General features: G+C 42.3%; 1 protein-coding gene across 5 annotated transcripts in view; it reads right to left on the bottom strand.

Moving 5' to 3' along the window:
* XYLT1 (xylosyltransferase 1) overlaps positions 1–27,256 on the bottom strand; it is a 173,130-nt gene that overhangs the window by 6,593 nt on the left and 139,281 nt on the right. For 3 of the 5 annotated variants that reach the window (XM_064672902.1, XM_064672905.1, XM_064672907.1), the window contains 5 exons: positions 15,599–15,815; positions 13,316–13,492; positions 11,127–11,389; positions 7,584–7,779; positions 1,754–2,087 (listed from right to left, as the gene is read on the bottom strand). In XM_064672902.1, the coding sequence (XP_064528972.1) occupies positions 1,754–2,087; positions 7,584–7,779; positions 11,127–11,389; positions 13,316–13,492; positions 15,599–15,815 (1,187 nt within the window). The remainder of the gene's footprint in view (positions 1–1,753; positions 2,088–7,583; positions 7,780–11,126; positions 11,390–13,315; positions 13,493–15,598; positions 15,816–27,256) is intronic. The other 2 variants (XM_064672903.1, XM_064672906.1) reach the window with 1 other exon arrangement.

The following is a 27,256-nucleotide window of genomic DNA, read 5'->3' as shown; positions in this document are numbered from 1 at the left end:
CCTGAAATTAATTTTCTTCTCTACCTCCATGCCTCTATCATCTAGAGATTATACATCAGATCATCAGCAGCAAATCATTCCTGAGACCCTTTTCCTAGACAATATTGTTCCCAAGCTTTATATTTCATTCCTGTAGCAGATTCTAGTTACCATATGAATGAACAAGGCTCTGCAACAAAAAATACGAGCCAGATCTTCTCCCAGTGTATCAACGGGCAATACAGAATCACTACATCACTTCAGTGGAATTATTCCAGACTCAGAGTTTGGACCAAAGGGAATTTTGCCTTTATACCATAAAGTGTGGGCACAGTGTCTGAGACACGTTTACCTGCCCATGGGGCTCTCACATTATAGTCAAAAGTAGCAAGGTTACTTGCTACATGCCATGTTTTCCATCCAATTTATGCCTTAGACGTTAAATTACCAAAGAACATGGAATTCATTAATTTCCAGGAGACGAGTCAGTAAAACAGCTGCATTTAGAAGCAGGTTGCCTCAAACTTTAAAAATGTATTCCTTCTACACATGGTGTTTGTTCACAATTTATCACTGCCTATTAGCTAATAACAAGAGCAGGTTGGAGGTGGTTTAGTTTCTGCTTAAGAAACGATGCCACCAAATGTTAGAAGCAGAAATCAGTAAGTTTGCTCTTCTGCTGGGAACTGTGTGGAATCAAGCTCCTGTTGAGTGAGATAAGGGCTGCATTAGCTCTCAGCAGTTGTCTGTTGGTGTTTGCATTACAGAAGCAGCACGTTATGCTGGAAGGTAAATGCCTGACTCAGTTTATTTGCTGCCCTGTCAGGAAGAAGAACTTCTGAAAACTTAATAGGATCATTCATGTATCCAGCAAATTTAAGATGTCTAAAGTTATGAATATTAATACTGGGCAGATGGAAGTACTTGTGCATGTTAAGAAGAATGGTAAAGATATTCAGAGCAACATGTTTGTTTTGATCTTACTGAATAAGATAACAGGTGTGGCTGTAAAACATTCCCTCTTCTCCCAGCAGTGTCCTGGACACTGGCTGCAGACCCTGGCACTCAGATGATGCCTGTGCCATGCAAACTGCTGCTGAAGCCTGCAGACACTGGCAGCCCCAAAACAACCTCTGGATTTGGATGGCTCAGGGCTGCTCTGGCAGGGAAAAAAAAAGGTTTCTTTCTAAAAGTTGTCAACGTGGGTCTGATCCCAGGACTGTATCCACAGATATTTCTGTAACAACTGCTTGGCACGTACTGAGCAGGTATCAGGCAAGAGTGAATGCCTGGACCTGACAATATGCCAGGTGAGCTCTGGCCTAGGGTAATTTTGCCTAATTCAGCATTTGTGTGTTAATGTTTTTGTTGTTAAACACACAAACTTTGTCAAGAAAACAGTTTAAACGTCTGTAACTCTGTAAGAGCAAATGTGAATGAAAAGCAGCACAGAAAGGTCAATTTTTCTTTCTGTTTCTAAATGATGGCTTTTACAATAGCTGTTAGATTACTGAGAGTCTGAAGTTCTCTGGATTCTGAACTGTGCATATTTTAAAGATATAAATAGTCTTTTGTTCAAAGTGGCTGTGTTTTACAGACTGGATATAGACACTTCTACTTGTCTTAGTGCAGAAGTTTCTTCTGATTTAGTATCTATAAAATTCCTTTCTTATATCCTTTTCCAATAGAGTGCTACTTCATTTTTAACAGCAGCATTTACAGTGAGTACAGACCCAATAACTGTATTATTCCTATAGCAAATAATAAAACTTACCTTGTTTGATAGGCTGCTGATTGGAGAAGGTGAGAGGAGTAACAAGGAATTTGGTTTCAGCTACCTGTACCCAGTGGTGTAGAATTTTTATTGTCCAGACACCGGGTCGCAGGGGCAAATTCAGAGGTGGTTTGTAGTGAGTAAACTCGGCACTGGATTCAATAAGGATATCATATGTTGCTGCAATTACATTAATAGGATCCACCCAGATGACAGTCACAGTGACGTTGGGGCCTTTTCCCCATTTCTGCATGCCCACTGGCTCATCTGTTGGCCCGAGGAGTCCTCCAAAATTCCGGAAAAGCCTTTCCTTGGCGTCCCATTCGGTGCCAATCTGAAATGGAAGAACACACTGCTGCTGGCATCACCTCTGTAAGCATCTCAGACCCTTGTGTCAAATAAGGGCTCTCAAGAGACACAAATCACATTTCTCTAATGACATGAATTATACATACATATAAAAGCTGACAGCAACATGACCTAAGATGTTGTGTACAGTGTGTACACAAATTGTGAGACAACCTCGAATGCGAGGCTTGCTTTTTTGGTCCACTTTTGATGGATAAAAAGGTTTTCTTTATCTTAAGGGTGACATAACAGGCTATAGCAGCTCCCTCTTCCTTCCACAGAAGCAGTCCATAAGGGACCAAGCCTAGTGACTGAACACAGGCTATGCACAGAAAAAAAATCTGAGCCATCATCTCCTGGGTCATGAAAATGTTCTACACATATGAGAGATGGAACCTGCAGTAGAGACCTAACCAGCTACTGCTAAGACCAGGAAAGAAGCTTTTGCTGCTGACTTTAGGACAAGTCACATCAGGTTCTTTACTACAATCCATCCATGAGATGCTGTCTCCTTGCACTCCCTGCCTGCCTGATGTGGGAAGTTATTTCTTGTAATCTCTTTTCTTACTGTCATAACAGTGACGTTGTTTTTTATTTATTCACTAAGGAACAGTAAACCAGCTGATTCACAATCTAGTGTAAATATTTAATGGACTTTTTCCTAGCAGCTTTCGTATTTCAATGCTCTTTATATGAATTTCAGTGGTTCACCCATAACCTGTGGGAACAACACAAACTTACAAGCTATTGCCATTAAACCCCTCATAGTCCTTCGAGTCTTCTTTTGCCTTAATCTCCAGACAGTGTAGATGACTGAAGAGTTGATTTGTTCCCTGTACAGAAACCACGTGATTCTCTCAAGTGGCCTCTAGAGATCCATGCACACCCAGGAGGGATCCCCACTTTCAGAATATATGTGGATATTGCAGATTCCACCAACACAGAGCTGTCCTTGTCCCTAAGTTTCACCTCACAGGGGCATGGTCAGAACCTGCTTTCTCGAAAGCATAAGAAATAAGCGTAGCTCATTTGCTTCAGAGATTTTTCTTCTTGATTTCATCTCATTTCATGAGAATAAGTGATTCCAGTATAATGCCAAAATCCCCACAAATCCCCAAAACATAACAATTACCTGATGCCTATTACTACTGATACCTGTACTGGAAACTGTCCAGTCTCCAGTCCCTTCTAAATAAATCCCTGTGGTTGGCAGACAAATTACAGGAGGACTGAAAGCAAAAAGCTACAAGGTCAGTAAAATAAAACCCTACCACCCTAAATCCATCTGTCATCATATGAATTCTTCCTACTGGACTATGACACTGCAGAATACGAGACGAAATGAGCCTTCCACTACTCTGCAATCAACACAGCATTTCTGGTATTTCAGAGGTATTTCACCCAGCACACCAGCTAATCAAACCAGACAGCGTAGCCCAGATATCAGACCCAGGCATCGACTGCCTCGAGGAGCTGTCAGTGCGCACTCTCCTGACAAGACTGACTGAATATATATGGAAATAAGCTGAGAAAGAAAATTTCCTGACCAGATCTTATTATCTACTCTGCCAACCTTCACTGAGTGCAGCCATGTCACACCTACCGGTGCTCAAGAGACCTGGAAATAATAAAGCCACAAAACGTGAAACAAATCTACACCCTCCTGGGCAAAGAAAAGCCTGTGAGGAAGCTCTTTCCACTACATTCGATATTTCTTACTGAAGAACTCCTTGAAGAAAACTTACTTCATCCTTGAAAATTAAGCGTTCATTCCTGACATCCAACTATTTCCCCTCTCTTTAGCCTTTCATCCCTGGGAAGAGAAATCAGAAAGTTACAGTCCCCTTGCTCCAGCCTCCAGGTGACACTGCTCAATACCAGGTTGCACAAAAGATGTTGAGACGTGTTCACGTGCACAAAGGTTTATTTATTAGAGTGCTCTGTAAAAGAGCTAAGGTTGCTTTTGGGGAAAAAAATATAACAAAATCATTGTCTAGTTGCTAAGCTTTGTGCAAGCGTGGTATTGGGCTCCCTAATGCAAACCAAAAGTTACAGCCAAAGGGCTGGGGAAGAGAGGAGGAAAGGACAATTGCCTCCCATGAGAGCCTGTCACACCGCTGTCACGGTGTGCAGGTCCATGAAACAACAGCACAGAACCAAAAGGAGGGCACAGGGCAACAAAAAGGAGGACACAGGGCAACAAAAAGGCACTCAGGCACCCCAAACCCCCACGTGCCCCAAAGCCAGGGCTCACACCAATGCTCCACAGGCACCTCAGGGAAGGGAAAGGCAGGGAGCTGTACACATCTTCTCACGGGATCTGCCCTTTATGTCTGGTTTCCAGCTGGGGACATACTTTCCCAAGCTGTTCAGCTTGCAGTACAGCTGCTTTTAGAAGCACAGTATTTTATAGGGAATTTTACTTAAAGCACTGGTTAGAGGTTCATACCTCTTCCCTTGAACTTTACACAGCTGAGTTCCCAGGATCGAGATGTCTGATTTTACAGGGCAAGAGATACTACAGTCCTATAATAATTTTCACAGCCCCTTAAAACATTGTTAGTAGGCTTTCACTTTCAAATGGAATACACAAAGTATGGGATGGAATCGAGCAGTAATGAAAATCTAATAAATTATGAAGGGATGTGGCACAGAAACTGACATTTTTCACATCACTGTTTTAATCACCATTAGTTTGGGCTTCAGGAGCAAGCACTGTGCACAGGGTATGTTTGGAAAGCTGGAAATGTCTCATTGGCTTAAAACTTCTGTTTCTGTCCGTTTGGTCCCAAGATAAAATTTTCCCAAGATAAATTATGCCTTGATTATGGGTTTGTGTCTCATTGCTCACCACAAACAGGACCATTAGGTTCACACAATACACACTAATTGCCTGCCACCTAGTTTATTTTATTTTCTGTGATGAATCACAAGTCTTAACAAGACCAGAAATGAACTTAGTGTTCATCTGATAGATGGGGAGCTGAGACTTTTGGTTCTGCACAGCAAATAAATCTCCTGCCCTCCTTGGAAAAGTTGCCTGAACCCAGGTTGGCAGGACACATACTGTGTGCATTGTGCACAAGCCAATTTTAGGAGGTGTGGGAGTTTCACGCTTGGAAACCATCTCTCTCGGATTTCCTCTGAGTTTATTTTACTTTACTGAGCCCAAGGCTGAGTGCAGAACACTGTCATTAACCCCACCAGCCATGGGGCAGCCGAGCTGGCCCATTTCTTTCCACTCGCCTCTCCATGGTGTGTGGTGAAATCTGCTCCTCGGGAGGCAAAGTCTGAGAAGCAAAGCAGAGGAGCAGAGGGCAGGAAGCACTGACTGGAGAGATCCCATCATCTCTGCTGCAATCTCAGTTGTGCATCAAGGTCACAAATACACTCGGGAGCACACTCAATGCAGCATATTTGTGCTCTTCCTGCTGGCCCGGCTGGTGTGAGCTGGGAGAGGGAAGAAAGCTCCCAGATAAAACAGCCCCATTCAGCTTTTAAATTCCTGTCAGATCATGGGGTGAAAGTTGTTGAAGAACCAGCAGTTCTATGTCCCAATAAGCACAAGTCTTAATTCTCATTTCTGTGAACACTAATGCCCTCCCATCTTAGCTAAACTGCTAAGTTTGTTTTCCACTCACTGGACTTTGACAAAGCAGTGGTATTTTAATCAGCTGTAGCAGATCAGAGCTTTCCAGCCACACTGAAGCTGAAGAAGTTAATGCTGGATTTATACCAGGGTAACTGAGAGAATAATTTGGCTCAGAGGCAGAGATCCCTGCAGGCCAAGGGAAGGCAGATAGTAAAATAAACAATTAAGAAAAGATTAAATGATTTACTTTGTACCTCCTGGTCTTTTAAAATATGAATCATCTATAAAAGGAGAGGACAATTAAAGAGTTTAGGTGAGAACATATAATGAAAACAAGTAAGCAGCCACCAAAACTCTTTTTGTGAGTTTCAAACAGAAGAAAATATTTCCTTATCCTGAAAAAAGCTCACCGGTGATTAAATTCTTCCCATGCTTTGCACTCACACGGCTTCCCTGCAACAGCAGTTCCTGTGGGGCTGCTCACAGACCAGGCTGTGAGGCTGTGAGGAGCAGCTCCTTAGTCCCATGGGATCCAGGGATCCTCCCTGCAGGGCGACACGCCCCACAGAGCTGTGGGCACGGCCATGCCAGGGGAGGCTGCCCCGGGGCACTGCTGCTGCAGGATGTCTGTCAGGCAGGCTCATGCTTTGCTGCAGGACTGGTCTGAGGGGAAAAAAGGTGCCCTGTGGCCAGGGGGGACATGGCAAGTGGCCAGTGAGTAAATTCTGGTCTCAGGTTAGCTTCCTCCCTACAACTGTAATGAAGTCAGATGTGTTCTTTCTAATTATTTTTGAGTTCCAGAATACGAAGATCAATATATTCCGTTCTATCATACTGTTAGAAAAAAACTCTGTCTCTGCTGCCAGCCCCGTTGCATTCTTAAAGAGGACCCAGAGCAGGCATCAGGATGAAAGCGAGATTAAAAGTACTAAATAAACAGCAGAAATACTCCTACAAATCACAAGAATTAAGGCTTGTATGACCATTTATCACTGCATGAAATGGCAAGCCTACCATCAGACACATTGACAAATGAAGCACACTTTCCATCCATCTCTTTAACGGCACATTAGTGTCATGGATTTGCCATGCACACCAAAACACTGAATCCCACCTAGGCGTTTCTTAATTGCCCAAGAAGATGGTAATTTATGGACTTAGCCATAATGACTAGAACACATTTGTTCAATCAATTTTATACCTTAATTGAAATTTGTGGCTTAACAAGAAAAATCATGAAATTAACTGCTCAGGCAGTTGTATCTTAAAAACAGAACACAGATGTCACGTTCTATTAGTGGTCAACTTTCCTGATATATTTTAGGGTACATTTTTTACACTCTATGTCAGATGCTGAGAAAAATTCCTAGGAAAAAAATGACAGGATTTGGGGGAAATCTCAGCCACTGCTGTGATAATTTTCTCTTTTGTGTTACAACATCGATATTCTGCTCCCATGTGGTATTAATACCTGACTATCACTAATTTTATGAATTTTTTTTCAGTATAATCTTGAGAGAAACGTTTAAAGACATCACCATTCACACCTGGAGTTGCAGAAACATGACATTTTCCCCAGGTTCCTTTCACAGCACTTACAAAAATGATGGTTGCAAAACTTCTAGGTAAGTTACTGAGTCCTTTTTACAACAGCAAAGGCCTTCAATTTATTCTTAAAACAGAAAGGAGTGAGGAAACTCTGAGTAAGGTAAGAAGTGAGGCTTGACCACAGGTCTGACCTGGCAACAGTATCTCCTGTGAAGAGGATGTGCATTGTGCTAGACAGCCACTCTCACCTAAAATTTACATGGAATACAGTTCCCAAAGGCTGCTGAATTGGTATGCAATCTCTTGATGCCAGAGGCTCATGGGGGGGCTACGAACACTTACCTCTGAGAACTGCAACCTTCCAAAATCACTCGGTGGACTTGCGATCTTGAAGACTTTCTTGGGCATCACCCACGTTTCCAAAGTTTCTAGTTTACTGACAGCCAAATTGGTTGCGTGGTGCCTGATCAGGAAGCCTTGGAAACGGTCAGCAAGGAAGTAAAGGTGGACGGAAACTGGATGGCCCATGGGGTAGTATCTGTAAAACAGCACACGCACATCACTCATCAGTTACACAAGAGAGACATGAAATCTCCATTTACTTGCAGCTAATGGCTTAAGAAGCATTCATTTTAACTAGAAAATCCACCACTGTACATTAAGACATTTCAAATGTGTTCATGACTCATTATCAAATACTCTTAGGCTGTTCCGATTACCCCGAAACGTAAAAGAAATGTTACTAAGAATATATGCTCATTTAGAGCATATCCACAGCCCTAAGCTCTTTAGGAGGTCCCTCTGTGTGACAGAGAACTCCCCTCCCTAAGCACCTCTTCTGGGTAGAAAGTGCCACCCAGAGATACACACAGATCACCAGGCTGTGCAGCACTGTTTGCTCGGATAAACTGTAGGATAAAGGATACCCCAGCAACGTGCCTGTGCTTCAGGTGCCACCTTTCCTGCCCCAGCAGGGTCAGTGCCTGCCCATGTGGGAGAGCATGGAATGCTGCAAGGCCGAGCATCAGCCCTGAGCCCCCTCCATTCCCAAACCCCTTCCCCAAGGGTACGGCTCTTTAGGGTGGCACTGCAGCCAAGGCCATCAGGATCCAGCCCCCATTTTCCTATATTTTAGGAAATAAACTTCACATTCCTTAAAGACTTGAGATTTAAAAAAACCCAAACTGATAAAAGGTCAAACAACCAGGCAAAACCTATCGTTGGGAGATTTGGGGGCGTTTGGTTACAGTTCAGATTTAAAGATATTGTGTTCACAGCTTCAAATAATAAACTGTATGGTCAATTGTCTGCTATAGTCTCAGAAACTCCCGTAACGATGTTTGGGTACACACGATGTATAAATAATTAAAAATGTGTTATTCATAGCTCAGAAGTATTTTACTACTTTGCAGCACTGACATTAACTGCAAAACAAGTTGAACCACCCAGTATCACACCTTCCCAGTAAGTCAGCTAAGTCTGAGTCCTCGTGCTTGTTACCACAGCTCAAGACATGAGCAGTAAGAGGAGCTCTGACCAATGAAGCCTTTCCATTGCATGAGGCCAGCAACACCCAGAAGAAAGTCTCTAGAGCTTGAGAAATAAACATAAGAAGACAGAGTACAAACATTGATGGACTGAGCAAAAACACAGCAAAGCTACGCAGCCAATACCACCAACAACCTAACTTCTGTTCTGAGTACTGAGACCTCCTGTTTTATATGTGTGCAGCAGCAAATATTTACAATATCCTTGAAATAGTCTGAGTAAATTGCCTCTTGGCAGCAGTGAGTAAAAATGCCTAGAGATGGAAGAAATAAATTAAACCTCAATCACACATTAATGTTGCTCCAAGAGAAGATGCTGATACGCAACCTCATTTGGTACCCGAGCAGTCTGCGGGGGGCACGGCTTCCTGAGGCTGTGAGCTGGCCCTCGTTAGAAAAGTGTGCAGGGCAGCTTCTCTTATAAACATCTCCTGTGCTGCTGCAGGAGGCAGCAGGGACTGACTCCAAATGTGATCTGAAGTGGTAGCAGCTTTCCTTGCAGTGCCAGCAGCGGTGTGAAACGAGCTGGGGTGGTGACTGCAGGATCAGCTGACTCGGTGCTGCTGTAGCCCCAGCAGCAAAGGAACACTGTCGAGGTGCTCAGCCCAAATACATCCCTGCCATTACTGTGTTAGAGACATGCAAAATCACTGGAGGGAAAGAGGAAAGGTATATATGCATACACCTAGAAAGACAACGTAGTATTGAAGAGACGTGAATCATAAACCTGAGGAATATCCACCTTTCTGTGATTTAAATTGGATGCTGACTCACAGTGTTTCGAGGGGGCTCAGGTAGGTATGAAAATGAAGCCTCCACTCCATATCACAGTGCAATTCCTCCCTGCACTGTTTCATGAGGCTCCAGCCTGCTGTAAAGGAGCCATGCTTTATTCCAGGGACAGCTGCAATCAGCAGTGGGTGACATGATGTCCCTATCTATAATCTGAGCAAGCTTGAAAAGCACCTTGAGCTCCTGTGCAATGGAAAGTTCCTCAGAAAAGATATTGATAATTGATGTAAATCAGCGTCAGAACACTGGCAAAAGGAATAAGCACAGAAGTAACTGTCAAATTATTTCAGTGCTGGTTACACATAGCCCCCATCCTCTCTGTTGGCTTCACTCTGCGGGACAAATGACCCAGCACTTCTCTAGGTCTGCCTTTATTTCATATAAGGAAGGCATGCTACTAGTGATTATTTCTATCTAATTGTTATTGATCTTTTATTGCTTTGCACCAGTAACCTTCACTGACAAAACTCTAATAGGAATCTGGAGCACTTATTGCCACATCTTTCTAAATGGGACATTGCTCAGCACTTCCATGACTAATTTAGGAAGGTCAAGGCACATTTGGTTCCCTCTCGAGAACACAAGAGGGGCAACGTCCATCCATCAAAGAACAAGGGGATGTCTTCAGCGTTGCTGACTTAGGCTGTGTTTTCTGTTAGGAAAAAAAAAAGGCAGGGTCCAGAAATACATTCTGAAGAATGAATTAAGATGAACCCTCTCTGCTTTGAATGTAAACAGCTTCAGGTGTGTTTGCAGGCAGCAAACATCTACCATGAAGAGAGCCTTTTCTGTGCAAGTCTAACTCCGGGAATTCTTGTTTCAAATCTCTTTTAGACTGAATTGTTCTTCGCTAGGCTTATAGGTGAAAAAGGAATCTAGAATATAGGGGAAATTTCCCTTTAAAGAATATGGAACTTCATTTGATATATATATATATTTATAAATTATATTTATATATTAATACATTTTATGTATTTGATGTTAATAGATCCTACCAGTTGCAGCACTTTTGGCACAGACAGCTACACCAAGCAGGCAAACTGAGCCAAACAAGCAGCTCTGTGTACTCCGTGTGTGCTCCCAGGGGAACAAACAAGCAAGGACCATTAACCTGCCTGTGTTCAGACTAGTTCTGAAATCCTGTCCTCTGCTCTTGGTAAGCATAATAGAGGTGAACATGACCTCTGCTGCAATCACACGGAGGGTTTAGGAGCTGTGGCTATAATACACTTGCTGAAATTAATCAAGGAAAACGTAGCAGTGGGGGTAGCACTGCCCAACTGGATCCTGTCAGTCTTCATCAGGCCGGAAAGTAGCTCCTTAAAAGTGCAGCAAACAGGTCACATGATGTCAACCCAGAATAACCAACGCTTTATTATGGACATAAATACTCCTGGAAATAAGTGCTGTGCACTTGCAGCTGCCTGGCCCTGTTTGTGAGGGCGGGTTCCAGCCAGCACAGCCGAGTAGAACCAACATCCCCGGGAGCTCGGCGGCCCGGTCAGCATCCCCTGAGACACCCAAGACAAGGCAGGCCCAGACTAACCGGCAGCTGTTGTCTCCAGCAGCGTGGAAGGAGGTCTCGGCTCTGCGCAGGCCCAGGCGGGAGAAGGCGTGGTACATGGTGAGGGCCACGTCGCTGAGGGTCTGCACCCCGTCGGGCTCGTCGTACACGTTCTCCCAGTAGGCCCGTAGGCCGGGCGTGCCCGACGGGTAGTTGCCGTACAAGTAATAGTCCAGCTGGCCAATTATCTCTTGGTTCACTATAGCTTCAAATTTGCGGGCAAAGAAAGTTGGCCTGGCAGTCTGCTGTTGGGATACGACAGGAAAAGACACTGAGTGAGTTCCCATTTTCGGCCATGGCACTTTGTCCTAAGCCATGGGTTGGAGCTGAGGACATGAACTGGTTCTCTCCATGGGCAAAGATAACTTAGAGGGTCACCTTTGTGCCCATTCATTGTTAGGAGTGATGTTAAGGTTCAGGTAAAAAACTACATAGTTACACAACAAAAACACAGCTGTGTCAGTCCCTTCATACCAACAGCCTCCCCCTGCTGCCTTGCTCTGTAAGGCTCTCCAAGTGCCAGAGCAGTGTGGAATGCTTTCTAAACCCTCTGTTAGCCTGGAGACGGTGCAGCACTGGCACCTGTTAGGCAGGGAACAAACCATTGTGTGACACAGGGGCTCAGAAGAGGCAGAGCAGCATTTTCTGTGCATGGATTTGCTGCTAGGAGGTGGTAAGAGGACTCTGGGAGAGCTGCCATCTATGGCTGAGGTTTCTCAGCCTCTCAGTGGTCCTGCACAGATTTTTGCCCTGCACTTGACACAATCTTGAGCATATTACTGCTTTATATGCTACTCAACTACAATAAGCTTTAAAAAAGTCTTTGTTTTGCCTTGCTCATATTTGAGCATGGGTTCTGAGGTGCCAAGGAGTTCAAAGGTGCCTCAGATGGTTGGAAAATTCTTTTGAGGATGCTCAGTTTTAGTCCAAGAGGGCACATACTGTGGGCTCTCTGATCTGTGCCTCTGCAGCTCTCTTTGTGCCTCCATGAGAACTGTGAGCCAGCCTTCTGGTGTTTGTGTGAGGGGTTCTCTCACCAGGCAAGTGTCAGAAGCTGCCTTTACATCTATTCTAATTTTGTACTTTCCCTTCCAGCTCAGTTTACTTGATTGTTTTCTGAAATATCATTGTGGGTTCACAGCCTGGAGCAGGTCAGGCTCTGCAGTCTGGCAGAAGTCTTTTAAGACTTGCCATTTGTTTTGTGCTGGAGACTTTCCTGGGCTTGGTGGTAGGGGCAGCAGAGCCTCTCTTAGATAACATCTCATTTGCTCTTTTTGTGAGTGCCTGTGTCACTGACTTCAAGCGTGTCTGGTAGGCACATTACAGTAAAGATCTGTTTCAGAGCAGTCATCATTTCTGTGCTGTAGGGTAACACATTCCCCATCCCACACAAAGCCTGAACAAATATGCTTTATGCAGGAAAGCCCAAGGAGCTGCAGGGATGGAATTGCAAATCTGGTGACCTTGAAACAAGAGGCTGTTCATTCTTAATAAAAGATACACGGGCCAGATACAGCCTTGAGACTGAGTGCACCCTTAAGCACAGGATTTGCTCTCATGTCTGGCTTGAGGAAACTATCAAAAAGGAACTGATTACACTTTTTAAGGCAGTATTGCCAAATCTGGGTGATCAAAACCTCATGACTAAGGCTCCCAAAACAACAAAATGAACACTAATGCTGATGAATATGATCACGAAAATGAATTTGTCTTGTGCTATGTAAGTCTCTAGCAGGCACACTAGTCAACTTCTAAGTTTTTTTTAAAGATGATAAACATTGCTTAACACTGAAAGCTGGGAGTTTAATGAAATCATGAAAGCGTCTGAGCTGAAACTTTGCAACAAAATCACAAGAGTTACCAAGTACTAGTGATATCGTGAGAGATGTGTCAAGCTTCCCATCTTTCTAGCCCAGCAGATTACCAATGCTAAGTAGCCCAAAGAGTTGCTTTGTGACTTTACTGTGCAAATATGTCTCAAGGGCCAAAACACAGGAGAACCAATCTTTTGTTCTCCTGAAATTAAGATCAGAGCTTCTTCACATCTCTTTCTCCACCTGACTGATGGAGTAAAAGCTTCCCTTCCCATTCCCTGCTGCAGCCATGCAGCCAGCTGGCTCTCCACACCCCAGCAGAGGGAGAAGAGCCTCTTTCAGGTTATGTTCAGTTACCTGGAATCGGTGAAAGTCTGCTGGTTTGAAGTCATTAGGTGAACAGCCACACCAGTCAACAATGTGCTTGTATTGACACTTGCAACCGAGTTTACGATTCCAGTTCGTGATGCGCAAGTTGTTGTCCACCATGGAGTCACAGTATGGGCTGTTCTCCAGAACAGTGTGAAAGAAGGACTGCAAGAAAGACAGAGCAGATCACTGTATTTAGCTCCTCAAACTTCCATTTTCTCTCCTTCACTTCAGCCCATGGGCCCAAACCTAATGCAGGTGACTCATCTTCATTTGAAATGATAGAATTAACAAGCTCTATTGTTCTGCCATATATGAAATGTGCTCTCTGTGTATGGATTCCATAGAGCATGAAAAAGTCACTACACACTACAGACCCAACCAAACTATAATAATACACAGCTGAGGCCTTGCTCCAAATACCTGGCACAGAAAACCTGCACTTCTGCAATGAGCAGCTTTGTGCACCGGGAGTCCAAAGGACTCCTGGAAAGGCCGGAGTGTCAGCAATTATTTTATTTATATTTCAGCTGTATGAGCAATTCTAAGAAATTCCCATTATTTCTTGTCTGTAAGTTACTGTCTGGTCTAATAGATTTAGGACTGTTTTCCTGAGCAATGTGCTAATAATATATCTCAAGTTGTTTCCTAAGACAATTCTCAAAACTACACCATCACCCCAGTTACTATGAAAATTATACAGTCCCAGACAGCTCTTCCGTGGCTGTCTCTACCACCAGCACTCTGAAATGCACTGCTAGTTGAGTGGCCTTGTTCTGAAATACACAGTTCACCCTAGGCACCAAAAGGACATTCTGCCTCCTGCATTTACGTCTGATATCGTAAGTCTTTACTTGCTGACTCATGGCAGCGTGGAATTCCTATTGGGTTACCCTAATTATATCATCATAATATCAGCTATTACATAAATCATGTGTAATGGGGACTGATATAGCAGGTTAACAGGTCAGTGAAGGTAGGGTAGTTTTAAGAAACCAGCTATGTATCTTGCAAAGAAAACCTTGTAGAAAAAGGCTATGGAATATCATCAAATTTAGCCCTGGAAGAGACCATTTTTGGAGCAGTGACTTCTCTTTAAAATCAGGAGTAGCAGGATCTATAAATAACCAGCACAACATTAGCGTGGCTGGCCCCCAAATAATCCCCCTACCCTTTTTAATGTTAAATGACAGCTCAGTGAATATGGATTTTATGCTTGAACTGTTTGGTTAAACCCATAAAGGCATCCATTCTCATTCAGGCGAGAGGGGGAAAAAAAACCCTACCCAATTACCCATTGCCCTGTATCCTTTTATAGCAATACAGAAATTTCTCTAGATAATGGATGAAAAGATTATCAGAGTTGAGAAAAAAAGTGATTTTTAACAGAAATGGGATTAAAAGAAGATTATTCAACATGTGTGTGGAATAATAAACCCCTACCAAAAGATGACAATTTCTGTGCTCCACCACAAGCTAATGAGCCTAGATTTGCAAGATTGGTCTCATCAATCCCTGGAAATGTTCAGGAGCAAAGGAAGCTATTATTTTAAAGACAGGCAACCAGGTCTTCCTTGGGATGGCTGAGTGCTACATGCTCTGGGAGCAGAGCCCGACAAGCCAGGGGAGTAACGTACCTGCTGAGGCAGGTGAAGCACAGCCCGACAACCCGCCAGGCTCTGTGCTCTACTTGCAGATAACGTGCATTCCCTGACACGCTGCTGCGTGCCAGACAAAAACCCAACCTCGTGTGTGCTCCCCTTCTGCATCACTTGTAGCCAGAGCCATTCCTGAGTGATCTAAATGATTTGTGACTGTGCCTTCCAGCTGAGTTTTGAACGGAACAATAAACCTTTGTTTGTAGGGTTTATATTTTTAAAGAAAAGGGCTGGATAATAGCAAGAAAAGCTACTTATGAAGACAATTCGCCATCTCTAATATCCTTCAAAAGCTTTGTGCAGGAACAATTTGCAAGCAAAGGACAGCTGGATTTTTGGTTGTTCGGTAACAGATTAATAGGCTTAGAAGGATAAAACAAAGCCATTCCTTGCAAAAAAGTCCCACAAACAAACAAAGCAATAAACAACTGCAAAAGATTTTCTAACCCTAAAGGACTTACTTGTGATAGGAGTAAAATTCTCATTACCCCCTGTGGGATGTTTCAAAGCCCACCAAAATCAGGTGAAAGCCCCTCTGATTCTGGTGATCTTTGGGACAAGCACAAACACTGCAGGTTTGAACACAGAGAGGGATTGCTCTGGATTCACATACCTCAGCAGGAAGCAGCGTGTAAGAGTAAAACCTCTTCATCTTTGTTACCAAGTCATCATTAGAAAAAGTCACATACTCCACAAACTTCCTGTTTAGGAGAAACCAGTCTGACCCTCCATCAACTGTGATTCCTTCTGGGATCTTCCGGTCCCCCAGGCGCCACATGTGGGTATCGCATTCCAGGAAAAGCCGATCCAGTCCTTGTTTTCTGATAAATCTGAGGAAACACAATAGCAGCCATTAAAAGTTAATTTGTATTTTGTTATCATCATGAGGTCTATAAATAAAAAGCTACTTTCTCAAACAAAGAAGGATCAAAAGGTCATTTGTTTATATTTCTGTTCTACTCCTAAATAATGTAGAGAAGTTTAATAAATAATTAATCAGTTATACATTCAGTTATAGAGGCAAAGATCAACAGATTGCTTTTAAACATCATTTTATACCTTCTGCTGTCCTAAGGCAGAACTGTGCAGATGACAGAGCTCTGTGGCATGAAAGTCCATAATGGTCATTAACTCTCCACAAACCACTGCAGAAGAACCATAACATGAACAAGAACTAAACCCAATCTGTGTGACAGGCTTCTGTCTCTAAATGAAGTCATAGTTTTTCAAAACCAGCAAACTGCACATGAAGGTAAAACGACCAATTTGCTCCTATGTTATTATTCCATTAATTTTTCTATTGGGGTATAGCCAATTAGGAAGAAATAGCACTGTCTTGGTCTTTGCTGTGGAAAGAGCTTGTTTGCTCCGTATGAAAGTCTATGGGGGACAATGTGTTGTTAATGTTGAACCATGAATAAGAGGAGCAACTGCAGAACTGTAAACTTTTGGAAATGAATTATTTGAGACCAATATAATAATATTAATAATAAAAAAAGCTGAGAAATCATTCTGTGTTTGAAAACACTTTGGACTGGATGCCCACACATGTTTGGAGACTGTCTGATCCAGGTTTCTGTTTGTTACTCCATTTCCAGAATGATTTCCCAGAAGGAGAAGCAGGGCAGCCATGAATTAGCACACGCCCTCACAAGGGGGGTTGAGCACCGTTAATCACGGTGAGTTGCTGTGTTGAACACATCCCACATGTTCTGAGCAGCAACAGATGCTCACTAACCAGACACTGCAGAACTCACAGAACACAAGTTCTCTCTGGGTGTAGGATCTGCAGGGCAACAACAGCTGCAGCACCTACAGTGAGGAGAGCACCGTGTTCTGTTCCTGAACGACAGAGCTATGCCAGGGTGTTTCGGGATTAGGAAGTCAAGATGACATTTTAGTGGTCCTCAAACACATGTAACTGAAGGAAGGGGAAAAGAAATAAAGGTTAAGAAACAGCACCAAAGCTTTCTGGCCTCCTGCATCTGGAAACATGAGCATTAACCCTGTAGGTCAACTCCCTGGTTCAAGTTCTGTTCTACACCAATCAAAGAACTGAGATGCAATTATGAAATGGTGCATATTAATTTTCAAAAGGACTGTAAATGACTTCAGGGGCTATGTCCTACTGATAGCTATGTCTCTTTTCACAGTATGAGAAGAGCTCCCCTGTTAACACAACAGTGCAGAAAATGTGTAAATGAGAGTGAAGAAATTTTTCTTTCCATGAACAAGTTTCTAATTTCATGTTCCATTATGAAGGATAATAGAAAAGTCTTGCAATTTTAATGCAGTCCTCTGGAATGTAATCTTCAAATTCAATATTTATGCAGTTATCTCCAAATCAAATATTAATGTGCCTGAAAGTTTGGTCATTTATTTATTTCCCTCAAAACTAAATGCTCATTTGAGTTAATTATTTTAAGAAAATAATAGAATTTTATCGACCATATTTAAATAGGAACATAACGTTCTTTTCCATGAAGTAATTTCTTTCAACTGCTATCTCTACCAATTTATCATCCTTTACTCTCATTTTCAAATAGAAGGTTCTTTGGCTGCAATAGAAACCCTCAAACCAAAGAAATCACCTTTCAAATTTCAAAAACTACTCTACTTACACACTCCCCCAGCCTGCATCACATGATGGAGCTTACAGCTAACTGGTACCAGAAAGCTCAGTAACACAGCTTCAGCCCTATTGTCTGAACTTGGCAACAGAAGAGCAAGACCACACTCCAGATGAGAAGGTCCCAGCTAATCCTGACTCACAGCTTCATGTCTTCCAAAATAGTTGACAGGCTCCTTTTTTCTATACTTACACGGTTCTGTGACTTTTTTGAGCTAATGGCTTGTTCAAGCAAATCTCAGCATATGGAGTGAAATAAGTCAATTCCTGGGAGTACAACTGTTTTCACAGCAAATCTCAGCCCCAAATCCTATACAACATGGTTACTAGAAGGAAACTAGTCACTCATCCTGCAGCAAGGCAGCACAGCCCAGCTGAAGAGCAGCAGTGCCTTTGGAGACCTCCACAGAGATGACCCTTTTGCTAACGCTTCTTGAAACCTTCCTGGAAACACCACATCAGGTTTTAGACACTAGTAACAAACAAATGGAAAGCAGGCATTTTTCAGAAGGCTCATCCTTACTGGGCCTCTTCACACACAGTCATTACACCTAAATGGAACAACACATTAGCATAGCAAATAATTTCTATGATCTGTGAAGCAATGGTTTATACAAGGGGCTGTGAAGACACAGCTCTCCACTGGGCAAGTGCTTGCTGTCCATTTATGTTCCTTGGGAGCCAAGGGGACCAAGCACATTTCAGATCTGCTGGAAGCTAAATGATCCTGCCTGAGGAGGCAGCAGCTGCCCCAGCAAGCCTAGGCAGTGCTGCTGGCACAGAGAGCTGAACTGCAACCAAAGTGGAAAAGGTGGATAAGGCTTTTTTTTTTCCCCCTAGGCTCTCTTCTAAGATGACTGATGCTCCTAGCTACTCCAGCAATAGCAATTTTGGCACTCAGACAGGCAAGAACTTACTCTAAGCATACTGGATATTGCCGGAGGGAAAGGGAAGGGGGTCATTTGTATGTCACACAGGGCTTTTCAAGAAATGAAAAACTCTCAAATGCTACAAATAGTTCATAAAGATTCTTAACTAGCCATTCAAGAATGCTTGCAGCCACCTCTGAAAAGAAAGATAGGAAGATGGAGGGCAAAAGCATGACCCTACTGATTTGTTTCTAGTCTAATGTGTATTTCATTAGTTTCTGGTTATGCTCAATGGAATACCAAACCAGTATGTTTTATGAAAGCATTTCAAGCTTTGGAGAGAGAAATGAAATCCAAAACGGTGTGTTTTTCCCCCCTTGTCTTTCTCTCTTGAGTTTTACAAGACAAATTAAAAGTAGAAAAAAATAGCTTAGTAATAGCACTTCAATAATCTTAGTCAATGTGAAAAAAATTCAGGTGCTTCCTGTCACCCTGAACTTCAGGTAAGACTGGTACATCTCTGGCAGCCACAAATGTACCAGCCAGGACAATGACATCCAATTGCACCAAGGTATGGTTGGCCAAATACAACAGAGATTATCATCAGATAAACAAAACAGAGGAGGAAAATAATGATGATAAGAGAGTCAGTCAGCCAGGAGAAAATAAAATTAAAACAAGACTAGGGTTAAGAAAAAGCAGGCCATAGGATGCTGTGAATGCATGTTGCCACCTGAGCTCAGCAATCAGACACTGACACGTGTGAAAGGTGTCGTTTGTGCCCTGACTATGTGTGGATGCAGCCTCGGGGTTTACACAGTTCCAGATGGTTATTTTTATACTTTGTTAAAAAAAACCCCTATTGCCTGCAGCACGTGGTCTGTCACACTGAGTAGAGATGTCAGCCCAGACAGCTCATGACTGCAATCCAGCTCAGGGAACTCCTCTTACTTTGTAGTTTATTTAAATATTTATAATTGCATTTCAGATAAGATTCTAGGACTGTATAACACAAAAATCATTTGTAAGTTGTTTAGCACACACTCCTACAACATGAATATAAACACATAGCGCAGCTCTTATGATATGTTTTTAACTACTAACATTGTTGCCCAGTTACTTAATATCAGCAAAAAATATCACAATCAACTATCATCCTTTCGGATAGTCTTCTCCAAGTGACAGTGCATCTCTTGGGAGAGATCCCCGCTCCTGAATGCTCGTACTTATGCAGTGTGTAAGTCAGAGAGTTTGCTGTTTTCTCTTTTCTGAAGTCTGTGAATGCATAAAACTTTCTAAAGCATCAGAGACTATCAGATTGCTAAATGTTACTTATCAGTAACTTTATCACTAAAGGGTTTTTGTCTGGAAAGAATGTACTTTGTAAGGTGAAAAGGTTTCTTCCTAAATGTTTCCTGTTTCTGGCCTCTTGCCTAGAAAACCTCCTATCGACATTTCACTGTTAACCAGGTGCACCCATGACCTCATCATCACCATTCACCATTTAAGAATAAGAGCTATAAATAAAAGTTACAATATATTAGAGAAACAATTCATCACAAGTCAAAAGTCAATGTCAAAGCAAGAATCTGTAGAGCTTGGAGCTCCACTAGCAGCATGTTCATTTTTCCTTTAAGGTATGTGGACAAACTCTGCACGTTGCTTTGACTTTATCTGCTCCTCTTTTAACACTCTTTAGACAAAAATCTGAAGACAACAGCTCATTTCAGTGGGAAAAGTCAAGTAAATATTTTTACAGATGAGAAATATGAGAGTCATTTGCCAGCAGTGTTTGTACAGCCACCCTGGAAACACTTAACCGGAGTCAATCAGTTGGGAAGCATAAAAAGAGTAACTTGCAATTTAGGTGACCAACTAGAAAACACAGAACAATAATTTGACAATCTTGAGCATAGCAGTTGCAACAAGTAATTTGTGAGCAATCTCTAGGCCACCATATATCTCCATAAACCAGTCACTGAAAAATTCTTTGTAAAAAGGAAGTTCATAAAACCCAAACCTGTGCAGAGCAGTGTCATTCCCTGCCTGCTCAGGCCAGAAATCCTGGCCTCCAGTGAGTATGCAAAGGATTTCCAGTTGACTGGAACACAGGCACTCTATTTCACCCCATTTCCATGAGTAACTCTATTTGAAGGGTGAGACAATATTTACAACATCTGAAATAATTAACAATCGGCTATTTAAATACGTCTATACAGTACCAGCTGTTTTTCTAAAAAAACTCTGTTTTTCTAAAGATATGATCTTGCAGTATGTTTCCTAAGACCTCTTCCTGTCATGCTGAAAGCTTCCAGGGCTGACCCCCCACTCCCAAAATGGAGTTGAAGCTTGAAGAGGGGAACAGTGTCAAAAAGAAGTAGCACGTACTTAGTCTGTCAAGATAAGGAAGATTTCTGCCTGGTATGACAGGCAGCATGTGAACAGCACAGAACACACAATTCCTGCTGTTCCAAAAGGCCATGAAAATAACTCTCAGTACAGACAGAAGCAATGGAAGAAAAGAGAAAGAGAAATAATAACTTTAATTTGCTTTTCAATGTGTTGAAACTGTGGCATCCTAAATGCAAATGTTACGAGGTCAAAAGCATAATTCTTCTTATCTTTCTGTAATTCCCTTACTCAGAAGAAAATATTATAAACACAATACTCTTCCAACAATCTCCCTAAGCTTTAATGCCAATGCAGAAACAAACGTCAACAATATCAGAAAGAATTTCTCTCTTCACTGGATTTGCTCTGGTGAGATTGGTCTTATTTCATGATTGGGCTTATTTGAGGAGCTAAAGCCAAAGCTGTAAGTAAGCACACAAACTGAAATGCTTTAGTAGCTTTGCCCACTGTGCTAAACACTCAGAAGTTAACAAGGAACACAGGGAATCTTACTTCTAAAATGTGATTAGTGTTTGTTACTCCGTATCTCTGCAGCAGATCTCTCTCCACCAGACCCCTTGGAGCAGCAGAGCATGTGTGTGAATGGAAGGGGGCCAACCCTGCACCGTGGGATCACCAGCTGGCTCTTGGCAAGGACAGCGTGGGCTCTGACCTCAGGAGGACAGGGATTGACTTCAGAGCAGAAAACACAGGTGACACAGCCACGAGAAGTAACCCGGTGCTGAGAGATGCAGTTTGTGACATTTGTTCCTGCAATCTGTGTGGGTCTCAGGGAGCTGTTACCACAGTTGTTTTAATTGTATGTTTAACCACTTCTGTGTTCAGTGTGCAAGCAAATCTGGGGCAGACAACTGCTGCCACACACACTGGACATAAGGTTTAGCTCATTTACAGCACAGCAAAAATGATACAGTATTTTGAATGTCTCTTTCAAGTTACAAGTCTACCTTGAAATACGATGTTCAATGTGGCCCTTCTCAATGAATGGCATCCTTATGGAAGCCAAACAGCTTCACTTACAGGATTCCACAAGATGCTGTTGAAAGCCAATGAATATACACATTTTATCTGGTCATTATTCCATCTCTCTATGGACATATTTAGATTTTTCAAGCTTTACAATACATGCCTCCTATTCTACATAATTTGTTTCTGCTTCTTTCATATATAATTTTCTCAGAATAACCATTTAATGCTTTAGTCCTATAACATCTTTGCATTATGTTTAAAAAGAAATTTCTCAAGATTCTTTTGTTCTTGTCCATCTTTTCCTAAGCATTAACTTCCCCTTGCTTTGAAAAATCGTACTTTCCATCTTCTCTCTTTCAAAAGAGAAATCTCTCTTTCAGAGGAAGTCTTAAAAAGCCTCAATGTCTCTCAATATTTTAATGTTGTGGGTCAAGGAGCAAAATAAAAAAAAAACCTCTAAATTTTTTTTACTTGTAGGAAACTTGGAGATAGTCTATTTTTTTGCAGTCATGCATTCCTCTACTAGGAATTGCCTTGTTTTGACAACAGTTCCATACATTTCCTTGTGAGCAAGATTTTCCTGTGGGTTTCTTTCCACTACCCTTCACTTACATGATATCTTTTAAGCAACACTGAAACAGCTTTTACGAGGACAAAAATGAAATGGCTTCCTCTCACCATCAGGGAGGCCACAACTCAAGTGATTCTGTTTCTTTTTACGTTAAATAAGCAAAACTGGAAATGATAATATGCAGAGATCTATCATGAATGCACTACAGTCAGATTGAATGATATGAAACCTGACATTCTGCCATCTGTTTGTCTCCAATAAATGTCTTTTCTATAAGATTTCTTGTCCCCTCACCTCCTCTTCTTTGCAAAACCCTCAACACTCCTCAACTGCCGGAGCAGTCTCTGACCTGGAAATGCTGCTGGGCCTGAGTGGCTGAGCTTGAAGCCATCTCACCTATGTGATGGTGGTGCTGCAGCAACTACAGCACAGGCTACTGCTTCCACCATGCCCAGCAGATCCTGCAGATCCCAGCTGGTGTAGCACCCACAGGCACTGCAAAGGGACACCTGGGTGACCACCACAACAGCGTCTCACCGAGGGTTCTACTGTGCTTAACGCCTCAGGATCTGCATGCTGGACATTGGAGAAGGAAAAGGAAATGGGGTTTCGAACATTCCAGCTTTCCAAGTGGCTGAGGGCAAATGGGAGTCACTTCTATACAGATTTCAAGCTACCAAATCAGGCTACTGACTTGTGGGTACATCAGGGCCAACAACATCTGTTCCAGCCTAAGAGGATGTTCCCTGCCATAACCATTTTATGAAGTCTCAGAACCTCAGATGACAGGGTACAAAAGTTACCATTCATACAGCTGAAAATGAACTGTGCAGCTCAATGTTCCTAGATAGCAATAAGATTTCTGATTACTTTACCAGTACCTCAATTTTCACCTTCTTCCTAATTCTGTTCCAGCCCCATAAAGCATGGCCACTTCAGACCTTCTCACTTATTGCACCTTCCTGAACTAGTGGATGATCTTGCTTGTATACTCTAAGAACAAAGAACATCCTGCTTAGTCCCACATCAAGACACATGGTTGGTTTTGTTTTTCTTTGCATTGACAACCTAGAGCACTGTTTTCCAAAATTGAGTGGAAGTAAAAGGCCTACAAGGAGGCATACTGTCAAGTTGAAGCAGTAAAGGCTTTATGGCTCCCCTAATGCTTAGCATAAAGCACTAAAGAACATTTGAAAGTTAGCTGGAATGTCTAAATTTTTTAAGCGCAGCCTCTTTGCAGGGAAGATGCATGTTGCTATTTCAGTCGCTACATTTCCCATGCAACTGTTGGGATGAACTACTTCCAAGTAAAAAATAGATCTTAGTCCATGTGCCCAAAGTGTTTTATAAAAATTAGCAAAAAAAAAAATATGTCTGAGAGTAATGCCAAATGAACCACCAAGTATTTCACATGAGCCACAAGGTATATGCTGCTAGAACCTAAGTGGTTAAACCATTCCAACATCAGGGATAGTTAATAAATTTTTTCCCTAGTATTTGGGTACTTACTGGGCAATTCATCAATTCAATACACAACAGCATTTACTGTGTGATCCATTTTCTAACCAACCTCCAAACCACCACCAACCCAGTGTACAGAACAGCAACAAACAGCATGTGCCACTGGGGAAAAAAGGCACGTCTGAAAGGGTGGTGAAACAGGTATTTATCAGCAGAACTGGGCTGAAAGAGGTGGAGACTTTGGGAAAGTGGTCCAGTCCTTTGGTATTTAAGGTCTCTCCAGCCTCTGAGAACTGGGATGGGATTGTGACGCTCCTTAGTAGAGTTCATCAACACCTCTAAAATTATCTGGAACCCAGGAGTGAGAAAGGGAACAACACAACTGCAAAGAACAGCATTAATGAGAAGAAGAACAGCACAAGAAAAGAACTCAGATACATACCAAGCTTTTAATGGCCTTTTCTTTAGCTGTTTGTATTTTGCCTATGAGCTCGAGATTCCTCTAAGATCTAACAGCATCCAGCCTTCACAGCATGTTTACACTGTTTCCCAAATGATTACTGTGGCAAGATTTCTCTAAAAAAACCCTTTTGTCCTGCCTGTTATTGAAGATGTCACATTTGACTGTCTTTATATTTTATAATACACCAGCCAGGTGCTGCTCCTACAAAAAAAAAAAAAAATCTCCTAGCAAAAAAAACAACAACAAAAACCCCCCCAAACAAACAAACAAAAAACCCAGGTTATTCACTTGCTTTTAATAGTCTGAGACACTGAAAAGAAGAGAAAATGTGTTGCCCAGTAAGTACTATGTAACGACTCCAGCCACTATATGCAATTTCATTTCATACATCCACCTCTCTCAGGAAATAACACTTCTCCAGCTGAGTGTAGGAGCCATTTTCATGTCCATTCCCTTTACTGAAGCCACTAAAGGAAAATCAGAGCAACGCACTTCTTAATGACTTTGGCATAACTAAAAGAAAACTTCACTCTGTAAAGGGGAGCCTGGTTTTTCTCCTTATTTGTCAGTAAAACATGTACTGATTGTGAACATGGCTTGAATACAAAGTCCATTGTAATTGAGCTGTATAAGCATTTCGGTTTTAAGATGGTACTTCTAATCTTTCTCTCTCCATTATATGATCCAAAGACTATGATGACTTAAAACTCAGAGTTTCCAGTTGTTTAAAAAGCAGACTTAGACAATTGAAAAGCTTATTGCTTAGGAACCATTATTCATTCACAAATTAAAATTAAAATTACCAGCAGGGACTATACATTGCTTTCAACGATATTTAGATGCTGAGCTCCTGTATTATTAGTTGACATGTTTTGACAAAAACACCTTGGACAAGCCAAATCATTATTGTACATGGGGGAGCAGTCAGTATAGTCCAGTGCCCTCTCCCTTATCATGGCTTTAATTAGCTGGTTTAAATAAAAAATTCTGTTCCAATCTGTTTTGAGATAGGATATCCCAAAGGAGTTTTTTCCTGTTGCCTAATAACATGAAAACTGGCCTGTGTTCTAAATCCTTTCCAAAAGCTGGCCTTTTTTTTTCATTATTTTTTTGTTGCCAAACCTCGAGGCTGTTGCTTCTCTTCTAGACCTTACTGAGCTCTTGGCCTTATCATTCGCCTCATGGGGTATTTCTTTTCCCCTGGGCTGTGAGATGACTGAGCAAACAGCAAAATTTAAAAAGTAACTGGAAAAGTGAATAGAAAAAAATAGTCATCCCTTACTCTTAAATGAGCAAGTCACCAAGTTTGGCTGTGGAAATTCCCCAGGCAAAGGTCACAAGAGGCTGGGAGAATATTGTAAGGCAGCACCACTACCCATCCCTCCTGCTCCTCTGGGGACATGGGCTGTAGGCAGCCAGACATGGGGTGACAGCCTGGATGGGCCTTTGCTCTCCTTGCACCTGCCTGTGCAGGTATTTCAGCCCAGAGGACTTCATCATTCCAACTGCAGGGATAACTGGAATGGCGACAGCTTACACACCTTGGGCATACAATCAAAGTCAGTTGGGAACTGTGTGTCAAACAGATAGCAGAGGGTACACTCACCAGTTTAGACAAGACTAAGTTAATGAAACACTAAAAATGAAATATCAGGCTAGAGATCTTCACTTTAGATAGAACTTCCCTCTCAACAGGTAGATGTAGAGCTGGAAATTCACCCGCAATACAAACAGGGGGTAACTGCTTATTGATCAGCTTTTGGAAACAATGGAATGAATTTTCACCAAACTCCAGCATTACTCAGAAGATTCACAGCTGCTGGCTTGAGTGTGTCTCTGCAGCTGTCTGGGATTTGCAGGAGGAGGGGAGCCACTCTATCTCTCTGATAGAAAAACTGGGGAGATGCCAAGGGGGGATGTGAAAGGATCTATTCATCCAGTGGTCAGCAGTGGGAGTGCTTAGGGGACTCAGGGACTAGACAACCATATCAGACAGGGTCGGCAAATCTGCAGTTGCGTCCCAAATCATGTTCCCTGATGCACAGGGAATTTATGGTAGAAATCCAGAAGAACAAAAAAATCATGGTGACTTGTTGCAATAGGTTTAAAGGTATTTAGCTGTTTATACAAAGAGAACCATTGAACTACTAAGTGGGTTGTTATTCCTGTGAGGGGAGGACAAGTGGCACATTAGCTCCTTTCATTATTAAAATAGTATCAGATTAGTGTGTTTAATTGATCTAAATAGTTCTGATCCAGCTGAAGTTAGCATATTTAAACCGGTTTGATGCTGGCACGTCATAATTCATTAGCTATTTTCCTTAGCTAGGTCAGGGAATTTGAGAAGACTCAGGTGCACCAGAGGAGCAAGGAGGCAGAGCCCGACTGCTTTTCCCTGGCTCTTTCTCTCCCCCTTTCTATGCTAACTGTGCTGTCGATCACTATTGCCAGCTAGAGCTGAGTCTGCCAATCACTCTGACACTCTGCATTACCACAATGAGGGACTCTCCTGTGAAAACTGAAAACTGTTGACTTGGATTTAAATATTATTCCTCACAGTATTATTTTTTACTACCTGCTATAGAATTTCTGACTTCACAAGATGAATGCTCGTGAAGACTTAATTTAAACAGGAACATGACAGAATTGATAAATCTGGTGACAGGAGCAAGGACAGCCAAGAAGGAGAGAGACCTGTGCGTTATTCTGCCCACTCACTGTGCTGAACATGAGACTTGGTGTGTCACATCCTCTGTGCACTCTAACCAAACTCAGCCTTACAGCACACTTGACATTTTATAGAATAAAGGGATGACCTGGTGACCCAAGCAGAATAAAACAATATTTTTAGCTGCAAAGCCACTGGGACTCAGCATATGTAGTTGCTAGAACTACTA

Source organism: Pseudopipra pipra, chromosome 16 (genome assembly GCF_036250125.1).
Source record: "Pseudopipra pipra isolate bDixPip1 chromosome 16, bDixPip1.hap1, whole genome shotgun sequence".
Lineage (NCBI taxonomy): Eukaryota > Metazoa > Chordata > Aves > Passeriformes > Pipridae > Pseudopipra > Pseudopipra pipra.
This window is presented reverse-complemented; position numbering and strand designations above follow the sequence as displayed.